This window comes from Molothrus aeneus, chromosome 3 (assembly GCF_037042795.1).
Source record: "Molothrus aeneus isolate 106 chromosome 3, BPBGC_Maene_1.0, whole genome shotgun sequence".
In the NCBI taxonomy this organism is placed as follows: Eukaryota; Metazoa; Chordata; class Aves; order Passeriformes; family Icteridae; genus Molothrus; species Molothrus aeneus.
The window spans coordinates 66,839,667-66,853,263 of NC_089648.1; the positions used below are offsets into that span (position 1 = coordinate 66,839,667).

Below are 13,597 nucleotides of genomic sequence, written 5' to 3' on the forward strand. Positions count from 1 at the left end.
TGAAGTTAATACCATTTGTAGAAAAACGCTTATAGCCTTGAAAGAATGCAAGTAAAATAGATGTTTTAATATTTATAATTATCGGAGTATCAAGCAGCTTTTTATATTACAGTGAGAATTTTTCCAAAATAGAATGTACAGCTATTTCCAGTTGCTTGCCAGTGAGTTGTTACAGATCAGAATGGATTGATTTCTTGAAATTTGAAGTCCTTCTAGTACAGTTGGAGTGGATATGTAAGTAAGCACAATTTTGAATGTGTAAGCCCAGAAGTATTCAGTAAAGTATTGTGATAACATTTGTTGAGAAATGAAGAATGTTGAGAAAGAAAATGTTCTAAAACTATAAATTTTCTTAAGTCTTGTATCTATTATCTGCAGTTGCCCACTTATTTGTTCCTTTGCACATCCAGTGTTTATATCCATAACACTAGAGAAAGACTGTTGCAAAAAGCAGTCTGAGATTGAAGTTGACAACTTCTGTTTCAATATTTCACCATTGATGTGTTTTACTATTTCAGATGTATAGCAGAAAATGTTAATTTAAGAATGAAGAATGACAGATGAAGTATTACAGGGCAATACATCTATTTGTATCTGTAGGCAAAAGCTTGTTACCGTGGGGTATGAAGCCCTCTTGCTGTACCTTTCACAGTCACCAAGAGTTCTTGCTTGAGTACTGCTAGTGTCGGATACATCCTCAGGAATGTAAAAACAGTTACATTTAAAAAGATGCCCTCTGGCGTTTTACAGGTGCTATTTAATAAATGAGTGAATATTCACTTCTGCAGTTTCATGATAAACACTGCTGTGGCAGGGAGTGAGGCAGCTGACTCTTCAGGGTGTGAATGTGCTGTTGCACTCCCTGTGTTACAGTCAATGGTGTAATTTGTCATAGGAGTTTGAGTTGGGAAAATATATCTCCTGGAGCACTGCAAATCCTCTGGCACACACACGATGTTATCCACATCATCTTCCACCTGAAGAAGCCTTCGTTGGGACACTCAAACTGTACAGTGATCATTTTGGACTTGTTAGGAATGCAGCATCTCTTGTCCAAGCATACACCACAGAAAGTTAGTTTATATCTTTGAGTAGTTGAGCATCCAGAAAAAACTAGCTTCTCTGCTGTTGGAAGCTGGAAGGTTGGTTGGCATGTTTTTCCCTTTGGAATCTTTAATATTAAAACAAAGAAAACTCTGAACATTAATTGCAGATCATGTAAGAAAAAGTTGCAACATTTACTTAGAAATATCTTGAAAGTTACTCAGTCTGAAAGCTGCCTGTTTTTTCCTTTGTCAGTCAACAAACAGGAGATCCTTTCAGAGTGACTGTCCATCAGGACAGCATTAGCAGCACTTACATTTCAGGACATTACATTCTTTTGTTTGAAATTGTACATCTGTAGTTTGCTATTGAAACAGGAACATTAATGGTAGAAAACATAGAAGAGTTATTTTAAAACCCATAAAAAAGAAAGAAGTAAATGTTTTATTAGTACTTGCTAATATATCCATTTTTCCATTGGTTCCAATATTTTCATTTTCTATTAGGAACTAATTTTATGCTAGAAAATACCTTTATTTTCTTCAGCATATTGGTCAGACAAGGCTGGATGAAGCATAATCTCTTTTCTTTTTTCATTTCACATTTTCTGTTGTCGTTGGTCACTCTGCTGGATATGCCTATGCCACAGGTCCTGGAACAGGGTGTCCAGGGAGTTGCCTGTATGAGGCACTTTTTCTTCAAAACTAGTGGTAAGCTTCTGTAAGCTAAGACAGCAATATTTTATTTATGCAGCCCCAAAAGGATGAAATGAAAATACAAGGATAAGAATTTGATTTCTGTTCATGAAGGTACTTCTGTAGGTAAACCTAAAAATGAGACATAAATAACATTTATACAAAATTCAGCTGAGCTGCAGTTACACTTTGGTGATACTGGATACTCAGATCCTATATCAAGGACTATGAAATTGCATGTATTATATCACCTTCCAGTTTCATTTGATGGAAATGTTGTGTGACGAGATATTTGTGGAATTCTTATGAAATGTCCAGATTTTTCTTTTATTTTAGGCCAAGCATAGTTTATAAAGGCTGCTGAGAACATTAATATTTGTGTCTTCGTAGAAATTGATAAGACTTTAGGTTTTGTATTGAGGAATGAAATTATCCAATCACTTTTAGATACCACCAAAAAGCCGGAGGGCTGGATTAGGTGGAGTGTACTTAAAAATGAAATAAAATTGCCATGGAAAAGTTCTACAGAAAAGCTGTGTGGAATCTGTGCATTTATATAAGAGCACATGCAGAATTACCTGGAATTACCAGAACTGCTGTCTACTTAGAAAGTAGACAGCAATTTAAAGATTTCATTGAAGTAAGCATTTTAAAAGCCTGTCACAGATCTGCAACAAATAAAAGGAAGTTAAATGGTTGTTTATACTTGTTACATTTTTTAAAGTATGACCTAGTTACATCTCTGTGTATCTGAATCAGATAAATCAAATTGAATAGAAAGCCAGAAAACAAAGCAAGAGGAGTAAAATGAAACTTAGCACTTACTATCCACTCTAACAGAAAAGGGACTTTTCAAAATACATATTAGCCCATTGAGCCATCCATGGAATTTATGGACAAGTTGACAAGATAATTCTGCTGGACTGGGAGGGGGAAGACTTTACTTGGAAAAAAAATTTCCTGGTATTTTTCTCAGAAGGCTCCCAAAGAGCAGTATTGTACAGCCACCACAGGGACAGGGTGTTGGGTCGCTGAACTGAGCCCAACAGAAAGTGTGCTTTGCCAGCTGGGTGTCTGCTCTGAGGACTATGCTGTACAGCTGATCCAAATTCCAGAATCATAATTTGAAGTAAGGATGATTTTTTTTTTTTTCATTTGGCTTACTTGTGTGACCACTGCTTACATGTGAGAAGTTGTCCAAACTGGACTTCAGGTTTTGTAAGCAGGTCTATTTACCTGCAGATTGATTGATGTGCAGCAGCTGATTTACTCAGCAGCTTTTGATAAAGTTTTTCTGATAAGTGTTGCTATCCTTTTATTGATCCATGATGGTGATTCAGTCTGCTACCAAATAAATGGCTCTGCTTTCTGGTACCTGCATTGGCTGTAACAAAGATGACTTTCACCATGGAAAGTTGCACATGCACAGGGAAGGAGATGGCACAAGCATAGCAGCTGTGGCCAGGGAAGGGCTGGCATAGCTGCTTCTGGCAATGGTGCTGCCTTAGAGTGCAAAAGAGAACTAGTGTTAGCTGCAGAGCAAGAATGGACTTAAAGGGAATATCCACTGACCCTGGCAGAGCTGCATGGACAAGCTGATGAATGCTTTTCATCAGGCTGAATTAAGAACTGGGTGGGGGGAGTATTGTTCTTGCAGTGACCAAAATTTGTGAACACAGGAAAGCCACTAAGGCAATTTTTATAATTTTCTGCTTTCTATTGAAAGAAGAGACCTGTGTTTTGTTAATATATGTATGAGAAAGCCAAGACTGGCTAACACCACAAAGCAGGAAAAAGTGGGGCAGTTCCCAGGCTGCAAAATGGCTGTCCAGCAGCATCCCTAATTGGGCTGATCCGATGAGCAGCAGACCTCTGCAGAAAGATGCTTTGGCCAATTCCCTGGTGACAGAAGCCAAAAGCCTTTCTGCTTTTCACATTTATTAGGTTTAGAGAAATGAGTCTGTGACCTGAGAGTAAGAGGGGTAAGTGGGACACAACAGTCACTCTTGCAAAAGCCTTGAGCAAGAATTGGGCAAGGGCCAGTGCGCTGCCTGCCTGGCTGCTGGAGCCAGGGACACTAAATGCAGAAAGGCTCATGTGCAGAAAAGTTTACCAGTGTAGTCAGGCTCACCTGACATCAGTCTGTAGTTGGTTGATTGAAGTTGCTTGTGCTGTCCCAGGCCACAGATGGATTGTCCTGGCTTCTTTCTGCCTGAGACCTGGGCACAGGTGCTTCCTGTTAATCTTGGTGTGAATGCAGGGGTACATCCGATTGTACCACTGACACACAGGCACTTATAAAGCCGGTTGGGCTGAAAGGTCTGCCCGTTGGTGTAATAAACTCCATTGAGCTCACATCCTACAGCTACCAGATCTGAAAATGGTGAACAGCAGTTACTAATATGGGAAGAGCACATGGGTCTTGCTAAACAGGGTGCTAAAATGTGGTCAGTCTTTATGGCATCCACAGCTTTGTAAATCAATATGTCTGCCAATAACAGGCTTGGGCACAATGACCTGGTTTCACTAATGCAGGTAAGTTGAAATTCAGTCCCAGCCCTACTCTCAGATTCTCTGACTGAGCAGTTGGAGGACTAAATTAGGATGAATTCTTTAGCACAGAGCTGTGCAGCACCTGCAAGCAGTTTTCCTCCAAAACCATTCACCTGGTGGTCCCCACCCTCTTGGATTTCAAGAAGGGAACATGAAGGAGCAACTTACATGCACACACGCCTGTTTCATACCTAGGCTCATCTTCTGAGTAGTCACAGTAGAGCCCTTTGTGGGGATCACAGACATCTGCTTCATTGCAGGGCTCTCCTGCCTGTTTGGCACAGACCTTACAGCAGCCACAGCCATCCTTCACCAGGCTGACCCCAGGGGTGCAGGCTGGCACCGCCGGGCAGCGGCACGGCCAGCGGCAAACCTCCTTGCGCTGGACTTCACCAGTTTCTGAAGGTTTATCTCCAGGCTGCTCTGGTGGGCTGTGGAAAAACTTACACAGAGTGTGCTATTTTGAGCACTGAATGCAGTATGTGTAGCTGGAATAGCATAAAATGAAGTCAAGATGGAAAAAACTGACAAGTTGCATGAAAATGCGCAACATTTCTCATTTGACAAGATCAAAAAGTGAGAGCAGCTATGAGGATTAGGTAGAAGGCAGAGGACCATTTTTATCAGTGTCATACACTGAGATGTTCCACCAGTGAGCCTGGCCTACTGCTTGTACAAAACACAATTCACTGGTTTTTCCCTTGCCTTCTATAGAACAAAACTGAAAAGAAGTTTTTAAAAAAGTATTTTAAAGTAGATGGTGGTTTTATTGTAAGCATTTCTTCCTAGAAACCTTCTATCAAATCAATTAGCTTTTGATTTCTCACAGTGTTTTATAGCCAGCCACAGTCCTGTGTGCCAGTTCTGATGGCAAGACCCCTTTAAAATAGGGAACCTCTTTTGAATGTTACTTTTGCTCCAAAATTTGAGTAGATGCTTGGGAAGGAGCATTATAATATTTACAAATGCTCTTGTGCTAGATGCAAAAAATTAATCCTAGTGAGGGAGGTAATAGCTGTACTGAGTTTAATAGGTCACTTTCTAAGAGTGCATTTATTTGCATGACTAAGCCTTCATTGAATCCAGAGCTTACAGAGCAAAAACACATCTCATTAAAGAGATTTGTATCGGCAGCAGGAAGCTAAGATCTAGCCAGAATGTACTGGTTTACACATTCTGTCACAGAATTCATGTCTTTTTCTTTTTTTAATTTTCTTTTTTTTTTTTAAGTAAAGGAAGGACAAACTAATTCTTGATGGGCCTATTTTTCTGAGGTATGGGGGCCGATTAAGTTAGCACAGTGTGAAAGGATCTATTTGAGATAGCTATAGTCTATCTGCATATTTTAAGAACTACAACTAAAACGTAGCAGTTTAGGTCTTAGCATTCAATGTTTTCATGCTGCTGATTTCAGCAGAAATGCAGATTGTGGTATAGTTATTCTCCATGGATGACTGGTTCTGTAGTTAAGTGGGGGCATGCACAGCACTTGGCCACTATACAGCACAGGGCCTGGAACCCCTCTCATCACACAGCTCTGACTGCCCAAAGAGCAAAAGGGAAAGAAGACCAAGCCCTTCATCAGGTGCCAGTATCACCATCAAGCTTGCAAAAAAACACCCAGAACATATATCCTATATTTTTTTTCTGGGCATGTGAAGCCCAGCCTAGCAGTTTCTGTCTGTTCCTGCAAACTGCGAGGATCTGCTGGTGTAGAAATCACGTCCAGCAGACATGCTGAGGGAAAGGGTTCATTCAGCTGGGGTTCCTTTCTGCTTAATTTCCAAACTGGAAGTATCTGCAGAATTCAGCATTTCATATGTCATAGCCCAGGAAAGCTCTTGCAGCATAATTGAGCTGGCTTAATTGAATGCAGTAGTAAATGACCTTTTAAAAGCCTTTTTTCTACCCCTAATTTCCATTTTTCATGGTCATTTACAACTATACTTATGATATCTTAATCTGCAGCCACTAATGAAGCTCCAAAGTAGTAGCTTTCAAGTCCTTTGGCTGAATGATTTTTAAGCTAGATATTAATTTACATAAGCAATTCATATAGTAGATGGATGTTAAACAATGTCATGGGGTATTCCATGCAATATAAAGAAGATAGTTTCATAAATGTGTCATTTGTTAAAGGATTTCTTCTAATCCTTTCTACCTAAATTCAGCAATAATACAGAAACAATTAACTCAAGTATACTTTTTAAGGCAGCTAAGCCTTTCCTATAGACCCTAATGTTAATTTGATGAATGTGTGCATTGGAATATAAGAGTTCTTAAAGAATTGTTCTGGAAACAAGACAACCAGGTGTTCCTGTACATTTAGCAGTCTTTAAGACAATGCATTTGCTTTAGGAAACAGTTCCTTGCTGCTTCTTTCTTTAGAAGCAGAATATTATTATTATTTTTGTTATTATCATCATCAGGGATTTGGCCATATGCCAGCAATATGAGGTTATGTGGCTTGAATCAGATATCATGTTTCAAAATGGGTATGTGTAGCAGGAAGTAATCTTATGAGCTTCACCCAATATGTTTAATTTGTATTACAAATTGAAACATGCTTTAAACCTACAGACCTCTACTTAGGGGAGTCTTCTCTCTTTTTTTTAGGGAGAGATGTCTGCTGAAAGGTGGGAGACAAAAAAGTCCTTACAAAGTAAGAAAAACACCATCGGGTGAATATCTGACAGTTTTAACTGTGGAATTACTGAGAACTTCAGCTGACATGAAACATCTTCACATATCTATTAAGTTACAATGAAAATGTAAAGTTTGCTTGTACAGTTTACAAGTTAAATATTTTTCTAATTTGTGCTTCCCCAGGTTTCTATACCAAAGCTATTCACATCACACAAGCCCCTTGCATACTTTTCCTGATCCTAAGGGCAGATCAGAAAATGAGACCACTGTGTAAGAACCCTTCATGTTTTGTTTGTTTTCCCATGTTTTAAAGATCGAACAAGGTCAGTATGGCATAAATAAGCAAATATCAAAATAGGCAATGTACTATCACTAATGTTTGATTATCTTAGACTAGCTTTAAATAGGCAGAAAGGGGAGGGAGACAGCCATTTGAAAATTCTGTTGACATTCATCTTAATTGTAAAGGAAAAATACACTGTATACATGTAAAGTGGATTTTCAAAATTAGGTAAGTAAGTAATGAAATTGGCCTTTGACACAAATACCTTTAGGAAAAGTTGTCACTTAAAATTGTCTCATAAGAGCCAAAGTATAGCACAGCCCAGGTTCTTTTCTTGTTTGTAAAACTAGGCTGAAGTCAGACTGCTGCATGTGTTTATATATATTTGCAAACACATGTATATATGTATATATGGAATATAAGCATGAGTAAGATGTTTACTTTCTTACTGCATTAGGTAGTAATTTTTGCTTATTTAAAAAAAAAAAAAAAGAAAGAAAGAAAAAAACAAAGCAAGGTCAGTGACAATTTAAGCTTCCCTAACACTTTTGTCTTCCCACTAAGTCATACCAATGTACAGAAAGAAAAAAAATTACCAAAACATAACCGATGCAGCAAACAAGCTGCAAATGAAATTTACTGAGGAGTAGGGAATGGCTCCTTATTCTTTATGAGGAATTTACTTCTCTGAAATTTAGTTTGTCATAAAGCAAATAAAAACTTTTAACCGGGACAAGGTGAGGAAAGGGAAAATCTTTTTCTCCTTTTTAATGAACTTACCTGTTGAGTATAAGGGATGATGAAGATGGTGGGAACAAGGAGCCACCGCATGTTCCTGCACATTCAGAAGTGAAACTGGGAGATAGGGAACAGGCTGAGCTGTGTCAGAGGAAGCACTGAACACAAAGCTCTCCTCTGTCTCCCTTGCCAAGCCAACTTTCCCCAGCACATGCAGGAACACATACACGCATTCACACTTGAAATTCTCCTCTTCATACTGAACCAGCTTCACACTGAAATTTCCAACTGGCCTTCGTTTCTCTGCCCACTGCTAGAATACAGATTTTCACACCCTGCTTGATCCCATCCAGCTGATTCAGCCAGACTTAATTGAGGTCGGGTAGGGTGACATCTGATTCTTAAAGTCTTGCTGCTGGAAATGCAGTGTTATTTTTAACTTGTCTTTAAATCTATATTGCAGGAATTTCTGAAATCTGAAGGGCAGAGCCCAAAATACATGTATTTTCTGAGATGGAGAAAGCAGAGTTCTTCAAAATTTCTAATGTATTGTGCCTAGAAAATCATTGCATAAAAATTCACAATCAGTACATGCCCTCTAAAGAGGGAAGGAGATGCTATAAAGTGTTAAAATGCTGCTACATATTCAGCACTCTTTCTTTCCATGGGAAAGCCCAAACTATAATATACTTTTCCCTAAAGTATGCACCTTGTCTTATTACTGTGTCATGGAATTTAAGGACAAGATAGTTCAAATCTCCAAATTCCCCCCCCCTTAATACTATCAAGGTCATGTGTTTGATTTTTAAGCTAACATGTGAGGGTCTCCAGGGTAAGACAAAAGCTCCAGAGCTGCAGCAGTGGTGTTGGTGGTGCCCTGGTAAATGTTTTTCTTTCACATTTGTCCTTGCTCAGGCACCTCCTGAAGCCCAAGAATTACTAGGGGAGGCTGCCAAAGACCACACTGACACTGCAGCCATGCGTGGACAGAAGCAGTAGTGGGAGTAAGGAATCAAATCCAGTCCAAGCATTTCTGTTTGGCTCCTGGACTTGGAGCACCACATGCCCTCTGTGGTTACAAATGCAGCCAGAACTGCCCCTCCAAACTCTTAAGCATTTAGCTGTAAAACACTGAAAAACTGCTTTACTTCAGCACAATCACTTTGTCACATAACTCAAGATGAAGGTCCGGCAGTACCTGGGTGACAAGTGGATGCAGCAGACCATTTCATTATGTTACTCTGGTGCATGGCAGTGCAGACTGAAGCTTCTGTTTCCCCTTGAAAGCTTATGAACATAGCACACAGGTTTCTCTGAAGTCTCTTCTGTATCCTATCAAAACATAGCTTCTTTTGTAGAACCAGAAGGTAGCTGAGGCTGGAAGAGGGCCCAGGGGGTCTCTAGTCCAAGCCCAGCTCAAGCAGAGTTCCTTCTGAGATCAGACTGCATTTACTCATGGCTCTGTCTATTTGGAACTGGAAAACCTCCAAGGGTGGAGGCTGCTAAACCTCTCCTGGCAGCCTTTCAGAGGGATAATAATGAGCAGTGCCGGCTGTCTGAGGACATTCCAGGTTCAGTTTTCTCTTGCTGCCCCAAAGACACCCCTTTCCCTCTCCAGCCTGTAAGAAGTGAGGAAGGCCAGAGGACTAGCACATCCATTCTTCTTCTAGTACTGCAAGGGGAGCACACAGCATTCATTTGAAATGTGTCTTTTCTCTTCACATTGCAGAGATAAAAAATGTTACCAGTGCAGGACTGGGAATGCTCTGTGTGAGCTGGCAAAGACTGGTCTGATGTTAATAATGGTCCCCAGTCTTGGGAAATAGGAGAGATGTATTTCTGTAGGATTACCCATTGGTTTTATATGGTGTATTTTGTTGGAATCACCTGGAGAACATGTTATCTGAGCTTTAGAGAATGAAACTTCAAAATTGTGGTTAGAGTATAATTAAGCTGATTGATGGAAAATGTTGGGTTTGGAAGGAGTGGGAGGAATGTTCCTCCCTGAGGACGACATTCTGGTGATATAACACATGAAAATGTCATTTTAGGTGGCCGGATGAATGCTCACATGTGTGCAAATTCATCAGCATACCTCTTCAGCCTGAGAAGGGCCTGCTGCTAGGAGCACCACTCCCGCTATAGTAGGACTCAGTTCTCCAGGACAACAATGTGCCTTCACTGCCTTTCCCTAAAAAAAATGCACTTAAGTGAGGCTGGACCTTGCACTGCAGCACAAATCCCTGCATGCATAAGTAGCCATAAGACCACAACGACAGCAGCACTAACTCCTATGCATAAATAGTGCACCAGGGCTTTGACTACTGAGTACAGGAGTCTGTGTCTCTGCTACTATTGGCTCTGATTTCAATAAATAGAGGTGATCTGCCCTTTTCCTCTCCTGCTGGTTTTTAGTGATCCCCTACAACTTAAGAACTAATGTTTTTAATGCCACATCCAGACTCAGCAATAGTTTGTCTGTATGCATCCTCCTTGCCAAATCTCCCTTGCAGATTTGATTACATAAAGCATCATTCATTTCCTGAACTAAACCTGCTCTGCTATCTGGTGCCATTCTAATACCACCCTGAATGGAAATGCAATTTAGTCATATATTCAGTGACCTCTACATACTGCACACATCTCTTTGGTGAAAAAAAAAAATCATCTTCCTGTCCGTGAAATATGCCATGTAAATCCATTGTCTTGAGAGATGGAAAAGTATGAGTTATAAACCCATAAATTGATATAACCATGCATTCTAACTGGATACAAGGTCTTAGACAAAATGCCAGAGGTACTAGTTATTGATACTTGTTTTGGGCCAGGATTTCCAATACTCCCTACTGGGCTTGGTGGAGTTACTGCAATAAAATCCATCAAAGCCAGGGTTGGGTTTGGTCATTCCTAGTAATTGGGTTTTAGTTCCAGATCCACATCAGATCTGGGAGTTCACCTTTTGGCAGGAAGATTTTTGCACATTGTCCTTTTCATTGTTCTTTGGGCATGGATGTTGCAGAGAGGACTCCTCTGTTTCAGTCAAACTTACAGTTTGCGTCTCTTCATTCAAATAAATAAATAGATGGGTAAAAAGAATAGGAACATTATATGATAACATATTGCCCTTGGCTCACCCTCAGATGCTGTTTTCTCACTTGGGTTTTGGAAGGAAGCTGCCTTCTTCAAAACAACAGTGCCCCCAAAACACTGATGGATTGTGCTAGGAGCTCTGCTTGCTATTGCTGACAACTTGGGCACACAGAGGTGCAGACATCTCCCTGGTGGGAGTGGCAGGTTTGGTGCCAGGCAGCATGGCACGCACAGGTCCTGGGATTAGCCATGCTCAAAGGTATGCTGCAGTTCCCAGCTGGAAGCCTGAGGCCAGGAGCTGTGACAGTCCTTGCAGAGGAATCACCCACCCACCACCAATACACTGTTGTGAGGTTCCCCTCTTCTCTGCTGGTCAGCTATTGTAAATTTGGGGCATTTTTGCTTCTCTTCAAATTGATTTTCAGACAAAAGTTGATTTTCAGACACAACTCAAAAATGTTCCTTCTGGAGCACCACCAACAACAGCACATTCTCAACAGGCTGACTAAGGAACCTCTCCCAGGATGATGGAGGTATTTCTAATGGGACAGAAATTCATCTTGTCCCGCATACTCACTGCAGTAATAGCATGTGCAACACTGAGGTGGCTGTTGGAAGGGCAGAAATGCTTTGTACAATGGCAGCTATACTACGTGCCCCACAGTGTGCCACTGTTTCTGTTTCAGCTGCGCTCTGCTTCCAAACTAATTCAAAGTTTCTCTGAGCTATAATAGGAGACCTCAGATATGAAGAAATTTGCATGCAGGTTTAAGATTAGGTCCATTTTCAAAACTGATTTATGCATGTAGTTGTCTCTATCCTATTTTCTTCTAACACACCTTAAATACAGAAAAAATGCCATAAAGTGCTTGTATTCCAAAGCACACATCTCTGAAATGTGAAACTAGGAATTCTCAGAGTTTTTTAAGTTGAATATTTGTCATCAACAACAGCCTGAGTTTCCATGTTTCTGGTTAACAGATCATTTAAAAATATCTGTACACACTGAACAGGATCAGTCTCTGCTCTGCCTAGCTCTGTGGGGCAGGCTCGTGCAATCAATCCAGAAAGGCACAGGCTGCAAAAAGCGGCCAAAGTGAACGAATAAAAATTAAGACAAATTGGGGGCCCACTGAGCAAGGCAAAGAAGCTCAACTGCACCGAGCTAACCTATTACATGCTGGAATTGGCTGATTCTGCACACAGTGCTGCAGCTCTGCTCTTTTCAGTTTGATGCTGAATTCACTGTGACAGAACAAACTCAGATCAGCCCAAACCATACTTGCAAATCAGCTTTTCTCCTCATGGCCCAGCTCTGTGGGCACCCCAGTGCTGGCAGCTCCAGCCTCTCCTTCCTTTCTCCCCCCACAGCTGGGCTGCTTTGCAGAGCAGGCAGGCAGCTGCTCCTCAGGGAGAAGCGCTGTCAGGATAAATATTTGAGCAGGGCAGCTAATCCTGCATGGCAGGAGACATGTGAATGTCCGCTGAGGCTTGTACAGTTCTCAAAGAGTTTCCATTGTTAGTTATAGGAGGAAATAGTAAAGCAGCTTCCCAAGCTCCTGAACTATTTACACATGTAGTTTGTGTGCCAGCTAAAAAACATTCCTGATGGAAATGAAAATAAGGTCCTAGTCAATGTCCTGCCCAAACCTTCCTTGAGGGTAAGGCATGGGAAAGACACCAAAAAAAAAGAGTTGCACTTTTTTCCCCAAGCCATCAGTTGGGGTTTTTTTTAAATTTTATTTTATTCACAGTACATACTTTGTTAACCTTTAAAAAAAAACCCACATAAATACTAATGCATTCACATTGCTATCTCTGGATTTATTTTGGCACTGAAACACAAACTCATCTCTTTGGTCTCTACAGGAGAAGTATATGATGCTCTCTACAGACCCAGAAACACACAAATTGCAGGGCACTGGCCAGACCTGGTGCTAATTTTTCATGCCAAGTGTCTCAGGAAGTGAAACAGCTAGAAAGGGGAAGGGAGGCTGTGCCTGCTCCTCTCCCTGCTGGTGGCATCATCTCCGCTTCTTTCTCTTCATGAATGAAGAAGGTCACCACCACGTCCCTCCTCCTGCATGCAAGGAAGCTGCTCCAAGTTTCAGGGCTGAAAGGATTTATTCCTTCATTCAACAGGTACATTAAAAATAGCAGAAGCTGGGAAACCAGTGGTGGAAAGTCCAAAGAGCAAATGCTGGGTGGGCACAGCAGATCTGACCAGGGTCCAGGGTTCACAAAGATGGTAACAGCCCATGTTCAGATGCTTGAATGGGAAGATTTTGGAAAGGGCATAAGAGAGTTCTTGTCCCAGCCCTCAGGCTATGTCTTTCAGGGTCTACAAAACAGTGAATTATCCAAGAGAAAAAAACCCCATACCTGTTTATGACAAGAGTATGGAAATGAAGGGTATGAAATTTCTTGATTTTTCTACTTTAGAATCTCACCTCAGCATATTTGTATCAAAGTTCAAAACCTGTGGGAAACTCAACCTTCACACTTGGTTGTTTTTTTTCCATTTTCCTTTAGAGAAAAGGCACCAAAA

At 40.7% G+C, this 13,597-nt stretch overlaps 1 protein-coding gene across 1 annotated transcript; it reads right to left on the bottom strand.

Moving 5' to 3' along the window:
* Positions 1 to 46: 46 nt before the first annotated feature.
* On the bottom strand, positions 47 to 8,064 carry CCN6 (cellular communication network factor 6). Its single transcript, XM_066545806.1, has 5 exons — positions 8,002 to 8,064; positions 4,461 to 4,734; positions 3,871 to 4,113; positions 1,576 to 1,769; positions 47 to 1,171 (listed from the first exon to the last, which is right to left on the bottom strand). Exons 1-5 carry the CDS (start codon positions 8,062 to 8,064, stop codon positions 890 to 892), a joined length of 1,056 nt encoding a protein of 351 aa, XP_066401903.1. The 3' UTR covers positions 47 to 889.
* Positions 8,065 to 13,597: the final 5,533 nt, after the last annotated feature.

Bases quoted from the DNA above. Each gene is read 5' to 3' on its own strand.
- CCN6 (XM_066545806.1), bottom strand. From the start codon at position 8,064: ATGTGCAGGAACATGCGGTGGCTCCTTGTTCCCACCATCTTCATCATC. The intron at 4,114-4,460 runs GTAAGTTGCTCC...CACCATTTTCAG, and splicing joins TGAAACAGGCGTGTGTGCAT to ATCTGGTAGCTGTAGGATGT. The intron at 1,172-1,575 runs GTATTTTCTAGC...TTAATATTAAAG, and splicing joins ATATGCTGAAGAAAATAAAG to ATTCCAAAGGGAAAAACATG.